This window comes from Anthonomus grandis, chromosome 9, assembly GCF_022605725.1.
Source record: "Anthonomus grandis grandis chromosome 9, icAntGran1.3, whole genome shotgun sequence".
NCBI classification, from domain to species: Eukaryota; Metazoa; Arthropoda; class Insecta; order Coleoptera; family Curculionidae; genus Anthonomus; species Anthonomus grandis.
In genome coordinates, this window is record NC_065554.1 from 13,576,940 (window position 1) to 13,598,707 (window position 21,768).

General features: G+C 29.5%; 1 protein-coding gene across 2 annotated transcripts in view; it reads left to right on the forward strand.

Moving 5' to 3' along the window:
- LOC126740268 (facilitated trehalose transporter Tret1-like) overlaps window positions 1–19,919 on the forward strand; it is a 66,514-nt gene extending 46,595 nt beyond the window's left edge. For both annotated transcript variants that reach the window (XM_050446216.1, XM_050446215.1), the window contains 9 exons: window positions 1,779–1,908; window positions 9,626–9,770; window positions 9,834–10,019; window positions 10,073–10,171; window positions 10,230–10,435; window positions 10,488–10,706; window positions 10,763–10,949; window positions 19,043–19,274; window positions 19,332–19,919. In XM_050446216.1, coding sequence (XP_050302173.1) covers window positions 1,779–1,908; window positions 9,626–9,770; window positions 9,834–10,019; window positions 10,073–10,171; window positions 10,230–10,435; window positions 10,488–10,706; window positions 10,763–10,949; window positions 19,043–19,274; window positions 19,332–19,566 — 1,639 coding nt within the window. In that variant the 3' untranslated portion in view covers window positions 19,567–19,919. The remainder of the gene's footprint in view (window positions 1–1,778; window positions 1,909–9,625; window positions 9,771–9,833; window positions 10,020–10,072; window positions 10,172–10,229; window positions 10,436–10,487; window positions 10,707–10,762; window positions 10,950–19,042; window positions 19,275–19,331) is intronic.
- The last annotated feature ends 1,849 nt before the right edge of the window (window positions 19,920–21,768 follow it).

The window sequence follows — 21,768 nt, forward strand, 5'->3', positions numbered from 1 at the left end:
ATAATCTACCTTGGACCAGGTAAAAATTGGGCGTCTCAAAACTTTCTTTAGACATCGTGATCATGTCAGTCATTAACTTTCAGAATTGAAATGATTAGATATATCCAATCAAGAAAAGCTACAATTTTGTTGCTTTTTTTGTAAATTGGTTTCATAGCTGATTGAAAAATTATCTCGGATGAATCTCGGTCAGAATCGTGTAACACCCTTCAATTTACTCTATTTAATGCATTATTTTAACTCCTCAAAACTCTTTTTCCTATACTTCAGTTAAAGTTCTAAATATGTATAATATAAGTCAATTTCAAGATATATCCGCTAATATATATAAACGTAAAATGAAACAACTACTTCTATAAAGTATAAGTTTATTTATTTATATCTTCCTTTCTTTATAGCTTATTATATTTGTAATCTTTATTATATCTTTCTAAATGCTGGGTTAAATTAGTTAAAGCTGACCTTCAGCTAGATATAATAATATAATATATTAAATATAATTATTTACATACGTTTTTTTTAATTTATTTATATTAGTTATTATGTTTCTTTGTAAGATGTATCTTATTTAAATGCCAATATTGGTTCTAATAAAGAAAGAATGATAAAAATTAAAAAAGAATGATGGATTTCTTTGAAATAAATATACTTTAAGATTTAGATTAGAGAACTGACTTTATAAGACCAATTATTTTGAAATATTATGTGAGTATAGTTTTGGTAATTTGAAAATAAGTACCCCGCTATGGCTGATTGTGTAATAACGGTAAAATTATAAAAAAAAGAATATCACAATTTTTTAAATAATTAGTAGACTCGTACAGGAAAAAATACATTAGGAAAACCATTTAAATGAGTTGTTATGATACATGGTGTTATTGTAGCTATATATTATAAAAATATCGTGCATTTTTATTTTATAATTTTTTAAGTTAAAACACTTTTTAAAGTTTAAACACATTCACTACATATTTTAAATAAAATGTATAAATGTATTTTAAAACTAAACATAAATTGAGTGGTATTGCATGTAAACACTCCACAAATCCGTCGCCTGGAAAATCCCACTCTACAAATTAAATTCAAACTAAAAACAAATTATTTACACGTGGTTTCTTACATAAATCTTTCAAAACAGAACTTGTGTATCGACATTAGACTGTTAGCAAAATAATCTGAGTTCAACAATAGAAACGGAACACACCCATGCCAAACCAATAGCGGTAATTTTTTTTGCTTCTCATTGTAATTATTAAAACGTATTTGGCAAATTCTCATTATTATTCCGATTGTCATCGATATGAGAGACTGGCTCGCCTTATAAAAAGAAACCTAATTAGGTAACTCTGGTAGGAAGATTAATCTCATGTTAATAGGCAAATTTCTAGGCTGCGAATATTAATAATGTTATGAAAAAATCTTAGGCTCTTCAAGTATGTCATAGAAATGGCCAACATACATATATTAACTACAATAAAATTTATTAAAATCGAAACTTTTTTTTTGTAGCTATGGGGCTTAGACGTCAATCTTCTTATTGTGTTAAACTTTTGCCAAATCTGTGTATATTAAAAATAATAAATATAAATCTGTAAAATTATTCGAATAATGTGTCAATTAATTAGTTATATATTCCATAGGCTAGTTAGGTTATATGTAGTCGTATAATATAAAGTTTTGGTTAATTAACCGCTTGCTTGGCTTTTGTGAGTTAATGTTAGTTAACCAAATGTTTTTCTTATAAAATGTATATATTTATATATTTCGTTCGAATATAGGATTGAAGAAAATGCAAGGGCAAATCTCGACGAAAATGACCGAAAGAATGAGCAATTAGCCGAAATTATATGTAGTGTTAGATCTTTAAGTAAATATGAAGGAAGATCTTTCCGCACCTTATGCCCACAAGTAAGTATGTTTCTGTATTTAAATTATTTGTTTATTGTTTTTATTGCAAGCTCGAATACAGTAATTGTTTAGCATGTTTTTTTATTTTATTTTTACTGGATTTCACGTAACAAAAAACTTAAAATGTATTTTAAGCGTCCTAAAAAACCTATAATATATTTTTCCATAATCGTCAAGTATAATGAATGGATCCCAAAGATTTTGCATCAGACTCAACATTCGCAATTTACGTATAGTAGTAATATGTGCATTTTAAATGCTAATAATAGTAGAGCCAAGCTTATACCCTGCTTTTATTTTAAACCGAACCACAACTTTCGTAAGAATAAAAACGTTAATTTAAATAGATTTCTCACTTTATAGCGAGTTTTATCTAACTTTAATTTTGCATTTAATGAAGTTCTGTCAATCACCTTCTAACTTTTTATTAAAATCACTTTGATTTTGTCAATTAGAAACTTTGATCATGTGATACAGCATAAAATTGTTTATCCTAACTGTACTAATAAAAAATAATTTATGGTAGGTAAACTGACGTATAAGCGAATAGTAATCAATAATATGTGGTAATAATGGATATTTTATTGACCGCAAACTTTGGTATGTGTTTATACATCATTTTAAGGGGCGTACTTGACTATACTCCAGAGTTGCTCAACGGTGTCAAAAATTCAACTTATAAATTCATAAGCAAGTAGAATGTGGTAAAAGGCAGTTCATTTAGTTAAAAGAGTTTATTTTGTCAAATGCTTGAAATGTGTGCCGTTATTAGGTAGACAGGCCTAAAAGGCCTATTTTGAAATTTGATACTAATATTATATCCGAGCAATTTGCTATTTTTACGAAAATAAACAAAGGAAACTAAAAAACAATTTGCTAGTGCCATGAATACCATACAAAGAAAATGGGAACTTACCAAACATTATAAACAAAATTTTGTTTAAAATGTAAATAACTTTTTGACTTTTCGTTTTGTCAAGGATAGAAGTAAAGACAATTTTATCAATGTCATCTTTGGGAAAACATCTTGTCGAACTTGCATTGTCTTATTTATTTAATGTAACACGACGTTTCGGTTGGTAAGTATCTCCAACCGTTATCAAGTGTAAACTGGTCTAGGTATCAGTTGTGCAATGTAAAAACCCAATGGACGTCGGTGTATAGTTAAAGAATTGGAAACGGAAAATGAATAAAATTTATAAAGTATTTTCATTTAGTCCACAATAGCTCAGCACAAACTCAGCATCCGGACGTAACAAAATTGCAGTTAGGAAAGTACATAGTCCTAAGATTGTGAATTCTCTAAAGAATTTATTTAACGTAAATTAGTAAAATTAATCAATAAAACTATACGAAATAGATCCCCAAGAATTGAAAATCGGCAAAGTTACTCTACTTGTCAAATCACGTGATAAAAAATATATGAACAGTTACAGGTTTTATTAATTTAAATTTTTATTAAAATTGTATTATTTTAGTAGTAAGTGGGTTCTCTAAGATCCTAGAGAAAATCATAAAGAGGAGAATGTTGAATGGTTTTATAAGGAACAGTAGTTGCAGCATATAGTTATCATCAGTTCCTGGTTTTCTGTTATATTGTTTTAAGTATTAATTCTGAAGTTGGCCAATTTGAAAGCAAATATCTACTTTTGCGAAAGACCCTCCTGATGTATATAGGAACAAGCAAAAGTACTATCTGCTTTATATAAAAAAGGGATTAATTATTTAAAAAAAGTAAATTTTATTATCATTTTCATAACGCCTTTTCCTTATACATTCTAGACACCTTTTTCTTGTGTGGGGTATATGTAGCGCATTTAATTTTAATAAAATTCAAATATGTCAAAATAAAACCTAAAAAAATTATATGTAGTTCTCACACACTTTATTCAGACTAAGGGAAATCTTAGAAATAGAAAAATGCAAAATATTTTATAAAGTTAATAACAATCTATAAAAATGTAACATAACTTTTATGTTTTTTCATAATGTGCATAACTACCAAACAAGATCAGTAAATAATATTTGCCAAGTTTCTACGAAGACGAATATAGGTTTAGAAAATCCAATTAAAAAACTTAATAAGGTACCTCATTATACAAAAGATTTAAATACCAGTCTACATCTTGTAAATTTAGTATTTGAGACTGGTATTTTTCCATCAATTTTCAAACATGCCACTGTAACCCTGTTGCATAAATCGGGAGATAAAAAATTATTAGTAATTATAGACCCATAGCTTTAACCAGTAATTTTTCAAAAATCATAGAGAAATACATAAAACTTAGACTTAACGAGTTTTTAGAAAAAAAAATTATTTTTTGTCACAATTTTAATTTGGATTTAAACAAAATAAAAGTACAGAAGATGCGGTGAATTGTATTACAGAACAGATAGGAAAGTGTTGCGACTGTGACGAGAGGTGCATGGCAATATTTCTGGACCTCAGCAAAGCGTTCGACACATGATATTCTGCTAAAAAAACTGGAAAATATTGGGATTCGAGGAATCCTTTACAGCCTGTTTGAAAGTTACATTAACCAAAGAACACGAAGCACTAAAATAAATGGATGTGTCAGTGTGCGTAGGTTGGTAGAATATGGTGTGCCACAGGGAACTGTCCGTGGACCGGTATTGTTCTCTATATATGTTAATGAGTTGTTGCAGTTGTTACCTAATGTCGGCATGATGTGTTTTGCAGATGATACCGCAATAATGATGAAGGAAAAGTCTTGGAAGGATGTAAGACTGTTTCCATGAAAAAAATCAAAACTTGGCCTGGTTTAAATTATTTAACACTAAACTCAGAAAAGTCAAGCTTTTTATGCTTTTCTGTAGATTCAAGAACATCTAGCACATTAAAAGAGATCACATTACACGAAAACGACTGTGTCATAACTGAATATTCTTGCACCCAGCCAATAAAAGGGCAGACCAAGGTTAAATATTTAGGTGTTATTTTGGATGAAAATCTAAAGTGGCACCAGCATGTTGAGTATATTTCCACTCGAGTCCGGAAACTTATTTATAAATTTCGTCAATTAAGATAATTTATGCAAAAAAGACCCTTACGACCATTTAACAAGCTCTGGTTGAATCAATTATAAACTATTGCATAACAGCATGGGGCGGAACAAGTAAGACCATCCTGAAACCTCTTATGATTACCCAAAAATAAAATTGTATTCCTCGGATATTTTATTTAGAGAAGCTAGATTGTTGCAAGTAAATCAAATTTACTTGAAAGCAGTGGTTAGACTTCTGTGTTAGAATCCACACTACTTGCATTTCATATCTCACAATCAGAACACTAGACAAGCTTTAAATAAGAATGTAACTATCCCAAAGACCACAAAAACTAAATGTCAAAAAACTTTAACATATACCTCAGTAAAAATCGATAATCAACTTCCCGTAGAACTCAGAAATAAACCCTATAACAAAATTAAAAGTAAAATCCACGACTGGATATTAGATGATAACGTCACTTGGTTAGTATGATACACATAGTACTGTTTATTTTTCTTCCTGTTTTTTTCCCTTTCTTTCCTTTAATTTAATTTAGTTCTATTTTATTTTTTCAATCACTTTTGTTTATATATTATTTTTTTAAAAATTGTTTTTATTTTAATTAATTAATTTGGATAGACAGGAAATGCACACACAGTATTTTTAAAATATCATTGTGCATTGGGTATTCTTAGTGGTTAAGCAGTTGTTATTTTGTAATATTATAATGTATGAATATATTATCTGCTGAATATATAGGGTGTCTCCTTTTTCATAGGGACAGTATTGCTATCTCCTATACTATAAAAGATACGAGGGCGGTTAAATTAGAAAAAAGTTGCGGCATTTTATTCTGATTAAAAAAGTGTATTTAGATTTCTTATGCGACGTTTTATTTTTAAGATATCATCAACTTTTTTTTTAAATACGGACCTGGATTTTTTATTTTATATTTAAAAAGAATTTTTATTTTCCTTTTCAATAATTATAACTTAAATGTCTGTCTCGACGTTTCGGTATAAAAATAGCAGTTTTCAAGCTTTTATCTTTAATACGGACCTGATTAGTATTTACAAAATTAAAATACCTTTTGAATGCATATTTACCTATTTATCTTCAATATCAAAAATAAAATTTTAAAACTACAGTGCCCTTTTTTTTATGGGTAAGAAAAAGAAATTCGAAAATTTGGTATGGTTCTTTTAATTTACGAGTACTTGCTTTAGATTGAGAAGGGGAACAATAAATGTGTAAATAAAATAGAATTTTACACTTTTAATAAAAAATATTTTATTTACTTTACAAACAAATGAGAAACGTGTACTAACCAAAAAAATAACAAAACAATACGATTTAACTAAAGAAACAACATTCTCTTTACATACATTAGGCAAGAAAAGTTGCTGTTTTTCTTGCTTATAAAGCAGTTTTTTAGTTCTGAGAAGAAATTAAGCAGTTTTTTACAAATAACATTTACACTATTTACAAAAAATTTTTGAACTGACCCCCATTATGTTCAATGCATTTTATGGTCCTTAAAATTCTAAATTCTCTATTGAGCGGGTTAAGTATTCGGGCTTTAAATCTTTAAATGCAGCAGTGACCCGATGTGTTAACACCTCCATATTATTTATTTCACTGTTATTGACTTTATTTTTTAAAAATCCCCATAAGAAGTAATCCAGAGGATTAAGGCATGGGGAACGAGGAGGCCACCTTACAGGACCGTTTGTTCCTTCCCAGTAATTAGGGAAATTTGTGTAGAGAAAATCTCGGGCAACAGCGGAATTGTTAGCGGCACAGCCATCCTGCATAAACCACCGAATACTTCTTAATGTTTCCAATGGAATTTCAGCCATAACTTTCGTCAATAGGTTAACGTACCTTTCACCATTTAAATTTCCATCAATAATTTTGGGAGCTATGCCTATTACCGATGATTCCGCACCACATATTAAGACTAAATCGATTTTGAGGCTTAGTTTCTTCTACTAAATGTGGGTTGTTTTGCGCATAGAAATGCTTATTTTTTCGGTTAAACATGCCACTATTAGTAAATGTATTTTCGTCGGTCCATAAAATGGTCGTAGAGAACATCGGGTCTGCATTTAACATCTCTTGATACCAACGGCAGAAAACAAGTCTGCGTTCTGAATCACCTGGATGCAGTTTCTGAACCGGTTGGAACTTGTAGTCATGATACCTATGTTTCTTTAAAATTTTTCCGACCACTGAAGGATGTATTCCACATTCAGAACCTATAATTCTTAATGAAGACTCCGGATAAAGATGAATTTGAGCTAAAACATTAACATGGTTGTATGTTATTCTTGGCACGGTATTTTCCGCGTTTTTTCGATACACATCCAAATTCGGTGAGGTTTCTTGAAACCAAATAAAAAGTTTTTCGCGCTGGAGCAGTTCTGTTTGGATATAATCTAGCATACTCCCTTACTGCATCATCAACCTTTCGATAACATCTTATAAAAACATCGTACATGTCCTTTTTTTCACTATCACTATACGGTACCATTTTACAACTTGTATTTATTTTGTTAATATTGAACTAGGAAATCGCTAAGGAAACAACCAAAGCTTTTAAGCTAATTTAAGAAACTAACTTACGGCAAAACGTTAAAATATCAAAGTAATATTTTAATAATTTTGTTGTAATTAATAATAATAATTGTTGTCGTAGCTACGGCATATTTTTGTTTTCATGGCCTACCTAAATAAGTCACAGCCGTAATAAATCTGACATTGTTATAAAGTTTGAACCATTTGGGAAGCACGGTTCCATATTCATTAAAGGTGGCTCTCCATGCAGCTTTAAAAATAGATTTTTGTTATCGAATATTAATATCGAACAAATCACATATCGTAATTTTTTTCCTAACCACATAAAAAAATATCAGCCGCAATTGATGTTAGTGAATAATATTAGCAGCTAACTCAACCCAACCCAAATCTGCCGTATTTTAATTTTGTAAATACTAATCAGGTCCGTATTAAAGAAAAAAGCTTGACAACTGCTATTTTTATACCGAAACGTCGAGACAGACATAGGAAATAAAAATTCTTTTTAAATATAAAATAAAAAATCCAGGTACGTATTAAAAAAAAAAAGTTGATGATGATATCTAAAAAACGAAACGTCGCATAAAAAGTCTAAATACACTTTTTTAATCGGAATAAAATGCCGCAACTTTTTTCTAATTTAACCGCCCTCGTATCTTTTATAGTATAGGAGATAGCAATAATGTCCCTATGAAAAAGGAGACACCCTGTATAGTTATCATCAGTTCCTGGATTTCTGTTGCATTGCTTAAAGTAATAATTGTGAAGTTGGCCAATTTGAAAGCAAATATCTACTTTTACGGAAAACCCTCCTGATGTATATATAGAAACAAGCGAAAATACTATCTGCTTTATATAAAAAAGGGATTAATTATTTGAAAATGTATTATCATTTTCATAACGCCTTTTCCTTACACATTTTAGACACCTTTTTCTTATGAGGGGTATGTGTGGCGCATTTAATTTTAATAAAATAATGTTTTCAAAAATCAGTAAATAATGTTTACCAAGTTTCTAGGAAGACAAATATAGGTTTAGAAAATTCAATTAAAAAACTTAATAAGTTACCTCATTATACAAAAGATTTTAATTACAGTGTATATATTTATATCTACTACTTTGTGTTTTGTTATTCTCGAGAAAACAATTCTTAACATTAGTTATTAATTTTGTATCTGTAACACATAACACCATCTTCCTCCACTTGATTTTCTAAACATTGGACGATAGATATTATCTGTGTTCTTTTCAAGAAATTATTTATTTTTTCGCAAATAAAAATTCTTGCTTAATGTTTGTTTATACGTCAACCGATTTTATCTTTATTATTTTTAATTTTTCTTATTAATTTTATTAGTTATTATTTATTAAAGTGAGGTAAGCTGGAAGTTTCTGAAAGTTAAAAGGTGATTGAATTTTAATTAATAAAAAATTAATCTAACGTACTAAGCTACTTGTTATCTATTTTTTTTTAATTTATTAAATTAGAGGATGTTCGTTTTGAAATGAGAGCACTGTATAGTGCGTCCAAAATTGGTAATACATTTATGATCTCGAAAACTGTTTTGAGAGAAAAATGGCTCGCAGTAAAAACTGTTGTGAAATTGTATTTGCAATAAATAATGTTTTACTTATAACTGTATCTCTGTTGTAATTTTTAAATTATTAAAAAAAAACTGAAGTGGTAGATTTTCTTGAATCTAGAAGAACTTGTGCCTTTTTAGTTAAAAAAATGATAACATTTAAGATAGAAATAATTTAACCTTAAATTTCGTCTGCTCTGGTGCTTCGCTGCTATTTTTAAATATTGTGATCTACGTTTGCCATTCTTAAAAAAATCTTATAAAATATTAGATTATTTGGCAAAACCATTGGCATTCTTGAAGTTTTTTTTATATTCTTATCCCAATGCTTCTTATTTTACTAAGATATGTATTTCAGAGTATTTCATCACTCATGTTTTTCATCGTTATTGCAATTAGGCATAAAATCTTTTAATATTTATTTGCTATTAGCACAATCACTCACTTTTCCATTTTTTACTTATAAAACAGCTTAAGACAAAATATTGTTAAATTCTTTTAGTAAAACCTTTAAGTGATATAATGAATTTTTCACTATTATATTCTAGATCGCTGCGGCCGCCATAGCTGCATCTTACCACATAGTTGTAGGAATAGCTTTAGCATATTCAGCCATATTAATTCCAAGTATAAGCAATGAAACTTCTACGGATGGTGAGATTTATGCTACAAAGACTGAGTCATCGTGGATTGGTAAGTCAAACATATTTTCTCCTAAGTACATATATTTTTTGTAATTCGTTTTTTGTTTTTTAGCAAGCACGATAGTTATAGTAACTCCAATTGGAGGCATTACGGGTGGTTTTATAATGGACAGTTATGGAAGATTAAACACCTTAAAGCTAGCTGTTATACCTAGTGTGATTGGCTGGATTGTTATAGCTATGGCACAAAATGTTCCTATGTTAATTATTGGTAGAATGCTTACTGGAATTGCCACATGTATGTTTTTTTGATTAAACTATATATAAATATACTGATTAAGTGACTTTTAGCATGGGGAAGCAGTCCTGCCATTGTTTACATAACAGAAATAGCAAGAGTAGATATGAGAGGCTCTCTTATTTCCTTTGGTCCAGCTTACGCTTCATTGGGTAAATACTAAAAAAAATATAAATTTATTTAAATTCTATGACACTCAATATTTCTCAGGTATGGTCCTGGCATTCTTAAAAGGTTGGTTCTTACATTGGAGAACAGTAGCTTGGATGTCCTTAGGTTACTCCGTCATACCTTTAATACTGATCTCGTTTATTATTCCTGAAAGCCCTGCTTGGCTTGTATCAAAGGGTCGAGTCGAAGAAGCATCTAAAAGTTTGAAATGGATTCACAGAAATCAACCACAACCTGAACATAGGGTATAACTTTTAACGTTCTTCTGTAAATTTTTATTTTAAGGATCTATTTTAGACTGAAAGCTTAGCAGAGCTGCAATTGCAGTTATTGCAAAAAGAACACCAGCTGAAACTAGAAGAGGAGAGCAAGAAGGGTAATGGATTTTGGACTAAAGCCAAGCTGTTTCTTCGACCCACCGGATATAAACCCTTAATTATATTATTCGGACTTTTTGTATTCCAGCAATTTTCTGGAATATATATAACGCTTTTCTATTCTGTAACTTTCTTAAAGGTATGTACATATTAGAGCACTAAGAATATGAGAAAAAAATATGTTTTACACCTCAGGAAACTGGATCTACGGTCAATCCATATTTAGCTTCAATATTAATTGGAACTGTAAGATGTATTATGTCCTGTGTGAATACTTACATGTTACGAACTTTCCATCGAAGACCACTGATTATGTTGTCAGGTGTCGGAATGGCTTGTTGCATGCTGTTGTCTGGATTCTTCACTATGTGGATTAATAATGGTCAGTATGGATTTATTGGTATTTAAAGCAAAAACAGTATACAATTGGCTATTATAGGAGATATATTTCTTTTGTGGATTTTGTTTTAAAAGTAACATAATTAAAATATTTTTTATATTTGATTTGTTCGCCTCGAACGTTTTCCAGAACCAAAACTTGCAATAAGGTCATAACAAAATTAGTGGAAGATATGGTTACCAAGAATGAATTTGCTTTTTTCCAAAATGCGTAAGATACATGAAGGTACCCTAATTGCTCTATATATTATGAACTAGTGAAATAGATAATAAGATATAAATAGCGAAATAAGTAACTATAGTAATAGAAGTCTCTATAAGAGATTTGTAAAGCTGACCACTTTTTAAAGTTTTTGCTCTTATTTTGTCAACACCAGGCGATTTCTTTTGTTTTAGTTGATACATGGTGTTTTCCCTTTCCAAAACGATTTGTGTTTGATAAATAAAATGAAATTGCAAGGTATTCTAGGTTTTCGTTGTATGATTATCTATACATTCTATCTGTGTAGCTTGTTTCACTTTTATTTCTTTACAAAATGGATTAAAATATTCCGATATTTCCATGTCAACCTCTATTATATGTTCTGTAGTTGTTTTTAGTTTCGTTATTGGTTTTTTTTATTGAATTTTTGCTTATTATTTGCTTATTACAGAGGATTAAAAAATATGTGGCATTTATTTTATATGCTTATTTTTATATTAGATTTAAAATACTCCTGTTTCACTACTTGTTTTATTTCTTTCGTAATTTTGTTGCTTGATATTTTATATTCTGCTTTAATCTGCTAATTTTGCGGTTGCTTAAGATGTTTTTTAAATAAATTATTTATGTCAATTTAATAATTGCGAATTTTTTGATATTTTGATATCCATTTTTCTTTAGTGTATTTTTTCTTGTTTGTACTATTGAATACGTATTTTTATTAATATAAAAGTTAAGTATATCAACAAAAAACACACGTAATATTCACATTATTTATACCATATACATAAAACCATTTTTCTGTACTTAAGTCCTGTTTTAATTTTTTACAATTAATATAATTTTTGCTTTTCGAATTTCATCCCTTGTAACATTTTAATTTTTTACCTCCATCGGTATAGCTATGGGATAATTGTATGTTAAATCATGATTAAAGATATAACATTTTCTATTCGTAAACGTAGTATTATTTGGCATTTTAAGTATAAAATGATAAAAACAACTACCTGCAAAAGGCCTAATAATGTCATTTATATTATAGGAATGAGATTTTAAAAGCGTAAAAATATTTTTAATCTTCACCTTCATCAATAAGTAACAAAATATCCATATTTATGTTGTCAGTTATATTATGCGCTTTGTACTCTTTAACATTTTGTATATAATTCTTGGATTGAAATTGATTAAGCCTGATGATCTATATATACAACTTATTACAAGATCATTTTTACAATTTCAATTTTCCCACAGGGTAATCTTCAATATTTTAATGGGTCCAATATTTACAATATTGTATTTATATTTTAAGAAGTTTTTTTTGACATAACAACCCCATCACAGTTGAAATTACCGCCGTTATAAATAGCGTTATACCCGTTTTTATAAAAGAATTGAATATTATCAACTTGATGAGTTTCAGTCAAAACAATTATCCCAAAATCGATGGAAATTTGATCTAGGAAATAAAGTAATTTATCAAAATTTTGAAAAATACTTCTTATAATAACGTGAGTAATTTTATATTTGGTATTATTATTTATGTTATTTTTGAAAGTTTTTATGTCTGTGTAATCTACTTGTGTTGCCTTAATGCGAGTATTTTGAAAGTTTCTTATACGCATTTATTTTAATTATTAAAACCTTTTGGTAAGCTAAAAATACTTAATAACAAAAATTCATAGATACAAAAATGCAATCCGAAAATCTGCAAATCAGCCTGAGTCACTAAACATAAAACACGTGTGGGTGTTTTATTTTTTTAAAGGCATACGCTATTTAGAAGCATACCAGGCCGATTCTAATAAATATTGCTAAGAATAGTGGTACAATAATTTAAGGTTTACTTTAAACATTACCAGTATTTAAAAATAATAGACATGGACTTCACGGAACTAATGTAAATAATTATGTCTATAATAATAAAATTAGATCAAGTTTTTAATATGACTGCACCGGCAAGCTACTCATTTAATATTATTTTCTTAGTCTGAGGGTCCTGATACGGGTTTTTGATTTTTGGAGGTCGATCCTTCAAATTTGAAAGGTCTAGTGTCTGTCGTGAGAGTTCTTTCTTCTTCAATGCGCTCTGCTTGATTTCCCTCTCTGATTAATTCGTGGCCTTAAACTGCTAAAAATGGTGATTTTAATTTGTCTGCTTCAAGTTTCTCCAGATCTTTAAAGGTAAACTTATCGTTATTAACGTGAACAATGTCATTCTTTATAAGTGCTGTCTAGTTTTTCTCCCTTGCTAGCTTCAAATGTTTTCTTAAGAAATTCTTCGTAATCTTTTGGGATGTAATCTTAAGAAATGTAGAAGTTCTTTAGCGTTTTTTAGAATGGCCGACTTAACTGCTAGGTTACCAAATTCAACACATATTAGACAATCTATAGATATCCCTTATTTCTACATAGCGATAATCCAATTTAAGATTTCTATTTTTAAGTTCCAATACTTGCTGAGAATCCTCCAATGTGTTATTACTTTCTTTGAGACCATATAGACCGTGTGTCATATTTATTGGATTTTCTTTTAGCGTGAGGAATTCTTGCTTTAATTTATTTATTTTCTCCACAAAATCTGCTTTACAATTTTTAATTTCCTGCTTTATTTCTTCCTTACCCCGTGATTTCTGTTGGCAAATTTCGTTTTGCTTAACCAAGTTTTACATCAATGCTTATGGATCTTGGTTGGTTACATTATCACACATAGCCCTGGTATATTTTTAGCAATGAGATACTATCGTATTATTATTTTGCAGCGATTAGCGGTATCAGACAAGTATTTTGTATTGAATTTATAAACCTTGTGATAAACACATAATTATTGTGAATTACTTAATGGTTAAAAATGGTACTCCTGATTTAAGTTCATATATATGGAAGCAAGATGAATTATGTACACCAAACAATACGCCCGCGTATAATAGTCTCAATGATTAAAGACCATCACACTTCCATACTATATACTGACAATAAGATAACATTATTAGTAACTTGTTAAAATGTGGTTCTTAAAAATGGATAATATTTTACCCAAAACTTGCCCAATACATTAAGATACTACAATTATATACCGTATGTTAAAAAAGTCCCGGACCCCCTTAATAATTCGTGAGCTCGCCCTTTTATCAAAAAGTGTCTCAAATAAAATTATAGGTCTTTTTCAGATCTACATTAGGAAGATTAATTTGCATTTACAGGAGGCAACGCAACAGTAGTAGAGACCAAAGTTACCTTTTTTTAAATGAAATCGTATATTTTCTTGCATTTTCCGATTTTACGCAAAATTTTAACACAATTTAACACAGTTGATGTAATATATGCTATACCTTGCTCCACTATATTAAAAGATAGGATAGAGAGGAATGTGAAGAAAATCGATTTTTAAAAAACATTGTTTTATATGATGCTGAATGGCACAGTGAATCGACATAATCACAGCATAAAGAAACCAGCAGTCTCACTCCGCTCGAAAATGTAAGCGAACTAATAGCATCCTTAGCCATGCCGCAGCCATGTTCTCCGGATGCCGAGCTCACTGTTTATCGAACTGTGTTCATAGGTGTATCGCCTAGTTCAGCGCCGTACTTAGTGACTATTTTAATAGCATTTTTACAAAGCGTAGCGTTTTTTATAAAAACTTTTGTATTAAAAGAGAGGTATGTCAAAAATTAAATAAATTAATAAATTAATGAAGCAAAATAATTGACTTTGCCAAAGTTTTTAATAGCTGCAAATTTGGCTGTATGGCTTAAATAACATAATTAAGCATCAATTAAAGTTGCAGCAATGTAATTTTTTTTTTTTGGATTTTTAAGGACATAATTTATATTTCTGCCATTTTAACAGTGTTGCCATATTTAAAAGAGTTGCAAAATTGTATACTTTTACTTTAGTTGGTACTTAATAATATAACAAAAATTCGCAGATGTTAGAATTGTTTTGAATTGTTGCCAACTATTTGTCTTTATTTATTGGCCTAAGAGTTTCTATTTGTTTTGATATATTACTTTATTTGTATAATTAGTTATCCTTAAACTACTATGTAGTCAGATGTTAATCTAAAAGCGTTACTATACAGGGTGTTAATTAAGTATGTACCATAAATTATTTAACAGGCGATTGTTTGAGTAATTTTAAGACAAAAAGTTCATATGAACATAGGTCCGCAAGTTCTATGGCGGTGTTATTTATAACATTAAGGAGCTAATTTACCCCTAACATGATTAAATTTATTAGGTCCAGTGTAATCTCGAACGGGACCTGAAGAAATATTTGTGGCAAAAAAATTGGGGCACCTCAATTTTGTGCCATTTTTAATATGTTATTTGATTTACTCAAATACAAATACAACTTTTTCGTATCTCGCTTATTTTTCGAGAAAAAAAAAGTCCACTTAATTGCATATCCTTGGATCACACAAGGAATTTGGGGAAAAGTTTCATTTGGAATTTATTATTAACTAAGCAAGATACGAAAAAAATTCAAGACACAGAAAAGTTTTATTTTTATAATCCACAGAACATAATAAAAATTGCACAAAAGTCAGTGGCATATATTTTAGTTGTTGTTAAATTTTAACACCCTGTATATTGAGAACGAAGAATTTCTGGACATATGTTTATATGAACTTTTTGTTTTAAAATTACTCAAAGAATGGTCTCTTAAATTTATGGTACATACCTAATTAACTTCCTGCACGTATTATTCTATATCGTCGTTGTTAGATGTAGAAATGCGATGTTTATTTTTGTTTAAATATTTTGTTAATGTATGAACTTTATTTATATTAAAAAATCAATATTTGTACTATGTAGGTATTTTTATTTTACAAGATAATAACATCTAAAAAAATGTTTAAGTCCGGCTCTAGCCAAGGCAAAAGCCGCGTGGACCGTAGCGAGTGTCAGCGGCATCCCTACTATAAGCAAAAATGCCTCGCCTGCGTTAGTACACATGCACCGAACTCGCTTATTCAAGCCAATGTATTTTTATTGAAGTGCGACTGCTGGTTTCTTTATGCTGTGACATAATGCAGATATTGGTCAGATGAAAATCTGAACTGGATGCGCGAAACACATACCCAGTATCCTGAAAAGATAAATGTTTGGGCAGGTATATTTGGTAATAGGATAATAGGTCAATTTTTTATTGAGAATCATTTAAATGCCACTCGATATCTGAATTTGCTGGAAAATCAGAAAGTACCAGAAATAATGCAAATTTTCATCAAATATGGTTTCAGCAAGATTGCTCTCCTCATTTTGGAATGAATGTAAGAAGATTCTTAGATACGACTTTTCCAAATCCTTGGATTGACAGAAGAGATAAACTTGAATGGTCAGCAAGAAGCCCTGATCTTGCACCCCTAGACTTCTTTCTCTGAGGACATTTAAAAAATCATATGTAAGAGAACGTAGTAAATACTTTTTACTACAATTGTGCACATTGTCAAACGGTTCAAGTGGCCATATTCAACATTTATTTAAATAGGGTTGTTGTTTAAATATTTTTTCTTGTATCTTCTCTTTTTCTCTGGGTTAGTATTTGCATATTTTATTTATATTTAATTTTACATAATAATTTTTTAAACTTTTGTATTTTTTATTATGTTGAAGTTACGTATAGCATATGCTATATGAAATTGTAAACTACGATTTCTACTACTGTAATATCTCTTGTATATGCAAAGTTATCTTTCTAATATAGATCTGAAATAGATCTATAATTTTATTTGGGACACTTTTTGATAAAAGAGCGAGCTCACGAATTATTAAGGAGGTCCGGGACTTTTGAACACACGGTGTACTAATAAAACGAGATACGAAAAATATATTGATAATAAACTATTGAGAAGAATATCTAATAGGAGAACTATTAAACTGTTAGAACTCATAGGACTTATTCCAAAAGTGATTCATCAGCTCCCTAGAATGCTTTTGAATGGCGTCATAAGTTTGTCTGATCTATGACTTCTAGTACCTTGACCAGAACAGAATGAGTAGAAGGGCAGATTCAGTTTAGCAGTTAATTACATTAGATCAAGAAGTTGGACATTGGTACGTTAGCAGGCAAGAAGACGAAATGCTATAAGGCTTTTATAGAGATGAAGGAAACAATATATTGTTATTATAATAAAAATCCTTAAAGAAGACTAAAGATTATGCAAACAGTATAAGAGTAATAACTCGTGCATATCTTAAGTTAAAACTAGAGAGCATCTTCCTTTTTCAGTAGTAGATTTTACTATGGGACATGATACTACGGCAAAGATATTAGCCACGAACTCGTTATAAATATGGACTAATAATTTTTTGATTAATCGTAATTGAAGAAAAGAATTTGACATTATTGCAGCACCTTTGTATCAATTGACATCTAAGGATAAAGTAATTCAATAAAATTGTTAACAGAATTATGAGTTTGTCGTTGCTTTTCTAATAATCAAAGATACTCCATATATTTTCATAAGACAATATTAATTTTTAAGCTTAAGAATTAATAGTATTCGCCAAGCTTTCTTCCATACTACCGAATAATAAAATGGAAAAAACAGAAAGGTGAATAATAAAAAGACATGTAAATCCCTTAACTTTGTAAGTCAAATTGCGCTTTCCCACTTATGGAATAAAAAAGATGCCTTATACAAATAAAAAAACCTTAGACTTTAAAAATTAAATCTAGTCACTAGTAAGCAACAGAGATTTATATTTTCATTTGCAAATAAATAATGATTTTGCATTTGTGAGGTCAAACAGATTAGATCTTTGAGTTAACCAGCAATCGAAAAGAATTTATAAGAGGACCAATTAAATATGACACATTAATATACTGAATCTCTTAGAACAAAATCCAACATAAGTTAATCTGCTTGATAGTAGGTGGTCACTTACTTGCCTTGGAAGGTTAAACTTATATTTGGGCCAAGAGTTTTAGCAAAATTATCAAAACAAAGACAAATTATAAGATAGAAATATCATAGTAAAAGCAACTTGCCATATCCTTTAAAAATTAACCTAATATAGAGCTCATAAGTGGCTCATAATACTGAAAGAAGGCCATAAGGGATTGCAAATTTAATTTACTGACATTTTGCATTGTTTGCCAACACTTCAAGAATTGAATAATAATAGAATTACATAAGTGTCCAATATAAGCAGAATTAAATTTGAATAGAGACGTCAAATTGTTGGCACGGAAAAAAATAAATAAACTTTCTAAGATATTGAGACCGTTAATATCCTTTAAGGGACTTATTATTTTTGGTTCCACCTTTGATTTCGTAAAAAACGTTATATTTTTATGTTTAAAATCCCCTTTTAAACGCCTATTTTGATATTTAAACCTACACATATTCATATATGATAATTTGGTAATAAACAAAACCGCAAAAAACAAATATTGTTCTAACAGTTTGCTTCTCTAAGCACTTCTTTCATATGTGACCCAAACTATGTTATAAATAACTTAAAGACATGCCAATAATGACATATACAGGGTGTTTCTATATATCGGATACGAAGAGGGGGTCTCTGAGATAAATATTGCCCTGTAGATTTTGACTAACGTTTGCTATGTACAATAATATATCTCCTGTTGTGTAACCTATATTTCAAATTTAAGCTAGATACCTTAAAAATTGCAGCAGTCATATGAAAAAAACTTTTAAATATGTTATATTTCGATACTTTGTTGAAATTGATAGGTAGAGAAGCATTTCTCTTTATTTACAGTAAAACTTAGTCCTAAAATAGGCTAGAGACTCATCCTTTTACATATTTAGTAACTCTCTATAGTTTTGTCATATTGGGCATACATATGAGTCATTGTTACATTTCCAATAAAGAAAACTATTTTATCTAAATATATTTTAGGTACGTCGACTCAAAAATGGGTTCCAACATGCCTTCTTCTCCTGTACGTAATCACTTCGATGATTGGACTACTACCAATACCATGGACAATGACAGCAGAGCTGTTTCCCATTGAAATTCGCGGTATTGCTCACTCAATCGCTTACAGTATAGCAAATATAGTCATGTTTGTCTCCATTCAAACATTTTACAGCTTAGAAGACTTAGTTGGTGGAATTGTCGGAGTTCAATGGTAATTTTCACTATTAATTCCTGAATGTTTATTATTATAACTAATTTTATCTTTTAGGTTTTTTGCGGTTGTTGCTCTGATGGGTTCCCTATATACTTTTATATTTTTGCCAGAAACTCATGGGAAAAAATTATCAGAAATTACAAATTACTTCGTAAATAGTAGTGCTATTTATCTCTTATCCCGAAACAAAAACAAAACGTCTCAAAATAAGAAACCAGCATCTAGAGTACCAAACAAGAATATTGTAAAATCCAATAAGCAAAGTGAGAAACTAATAAATGATATTTAGTTATACTTAATTTACTTTTATACTAAGTTTTAATCTAATAATTTTAATAAAGTTCTATTGAACTTAATAATATAGGGCTATATAGGCTGCAAACAGTATTTTTTTGAAATTAAAGTGTGGCTATAACTTACAAAAATGTATTTATTTTTTATAAAATTAGTGTGTAAAATAACTGTTTTATTATTTTTTAAGACATAAGACATTCTTAAAAGTTTTTTACAATAGGCCTATTACTTTATGTTTAATGGGGTATAATTTTAATTATATAGATTATTTCTACTTACTTAATTTGATATTTTGTGATAAATGTAATGTATACAAACAACTGTTACATTAAATATTTTTTTAGGAGTCGTATTTTGTTTATTTTGTTTCATTATTAATTATATGTAAGAATAATGAATTATTAAATTCATTTTTCTTACAGGTGTAAGTTAAATAAAATAAACTCTGTTTTTATCAGGTGTTATTTTATTTAATTAGATACTTAAAATGCATTGTATTTTGGGCTAAACAAATCTATTTTCAAACTCATTTCTTATATTTTAAAACACTTCTCATAGAAAAGATGCACAAGAAACTGTAATACTTCATTGCCGAAGATCATCGAATAGGTTGCGCCTTAACGACAACCGTTTTTAAGAAATCCCAAAGAAAAAAGTCAAGGGGTGTTAGATCTGGTGGTATCGCCGGCCATTCTATTGGTCTTTCTCCCAGTTTACTGATTTGGAAACGCATCATGTAAAAATTGCCTCACGGGAAGAAGATAGTGGAGTGGCGCTCCATCTTGTTGAAAATGTAGTAAATCTTCGTTTAGGTTCATTCATTCCCGTTCGGTCATTCCCTCGCAAAATTCTATTCTTCGGTCAGGGTCATCTTCACGCAATTCCTAAAAAATTTGCAATTTTTATAGATGGAAATCACTTAATTAAAGTACTTGACGTATAGATTAATATTGAAACAAATTTGTTTTTAAAATTGTTTTTAGATTAAAATGGAAAAATTTGATTTTAAATATCCTGGACTTTTGAGACTGAGCCTTTGTGTCTTTTCGCCTATTTAAAATCATATGACAAAAATCCTTTTATCGCTAAAGCTTGGCCTAGAGACAATGGAGGATTCAAAGAAAAATGTCCTTATTTAACTTCTACTTATGCCGCTTCATTCAGTACTCTACGCTAAACTCTTTGTTTCTTTTCCACCGATACTGTTTCTTTGAAATTTGAGAAGTAGTTGCCTCATGTAAGTATGATTTTTTGTTTAGTCCAATTTTTTTTAGCCCAAACCAAAGCATTTTAAGCATCTAATTAAATAAAAAAGATGCTATAACTAACATATAGTAGTTTTAGTTTCTCCCATCTGTGTAACATTTGTACCACCTTGCGCTTTTCTTTTTTTTTTAGTTTTAGAGGTAATTGCACTGAAAGTTTTCAAATTGATACCCTGTAAATGATAATAATAGGCCTACCGGAAATCTCTGCCTGTTTCTATCTAAAGTCTTAGTAAAAAATTATAATAGTCCAAGAAATGAGGTCGACTATGTTCAATAGAAAGAACATCACTATTTCAAAAATTTACAGATCTTGACTGAGAATTATGTGGCATTTACCATATTCTTAGGACTAAGTACCTTCCGACTGTCACTTGGTATTGTCCTCATTTTTATTAAATGTAAAAAACACGGAAAATTTAAAAACGAAAAATATCAAAATGTTTGGTTAAATGTTTGCATTAAAAGATAAAATATTCTTCAAGCGGGTGAAACAAATTGCCCTCAAAGCAAGAAACCATGTAAGAGGCACATGGTCAATGATAATCTTAATCTCAAGCTTAAGTTAAAAGCGGAGGCTTGTTCGATCGATCATAGCATTTCTTATAAAATGGATAACATGGAACAGGAACATGCTATAAGCTCCAGCAGTTAACAATAGATCTATGCTATGTTTGACTGATCGCAGGGCTCTTTTGTGTCCTTAAGTTAGTTTAACATAAATTTTTTATAATGTCTATTCAGGACCTTTGTATTCGGTTAGTTACTCTAAGAAAAAAGGCTAGAAATGCTATTTTAGTAATTGAGTGTTCACCCAACTCAGTAAGTGACATAATTATGTCTGAAGACCTTTTATGGTTTCTACAATAAATTTAGTGAGTTTTTGTAATTACATTTAATGTTTTAGATTGATTGTCAACAAATCCGTGCTG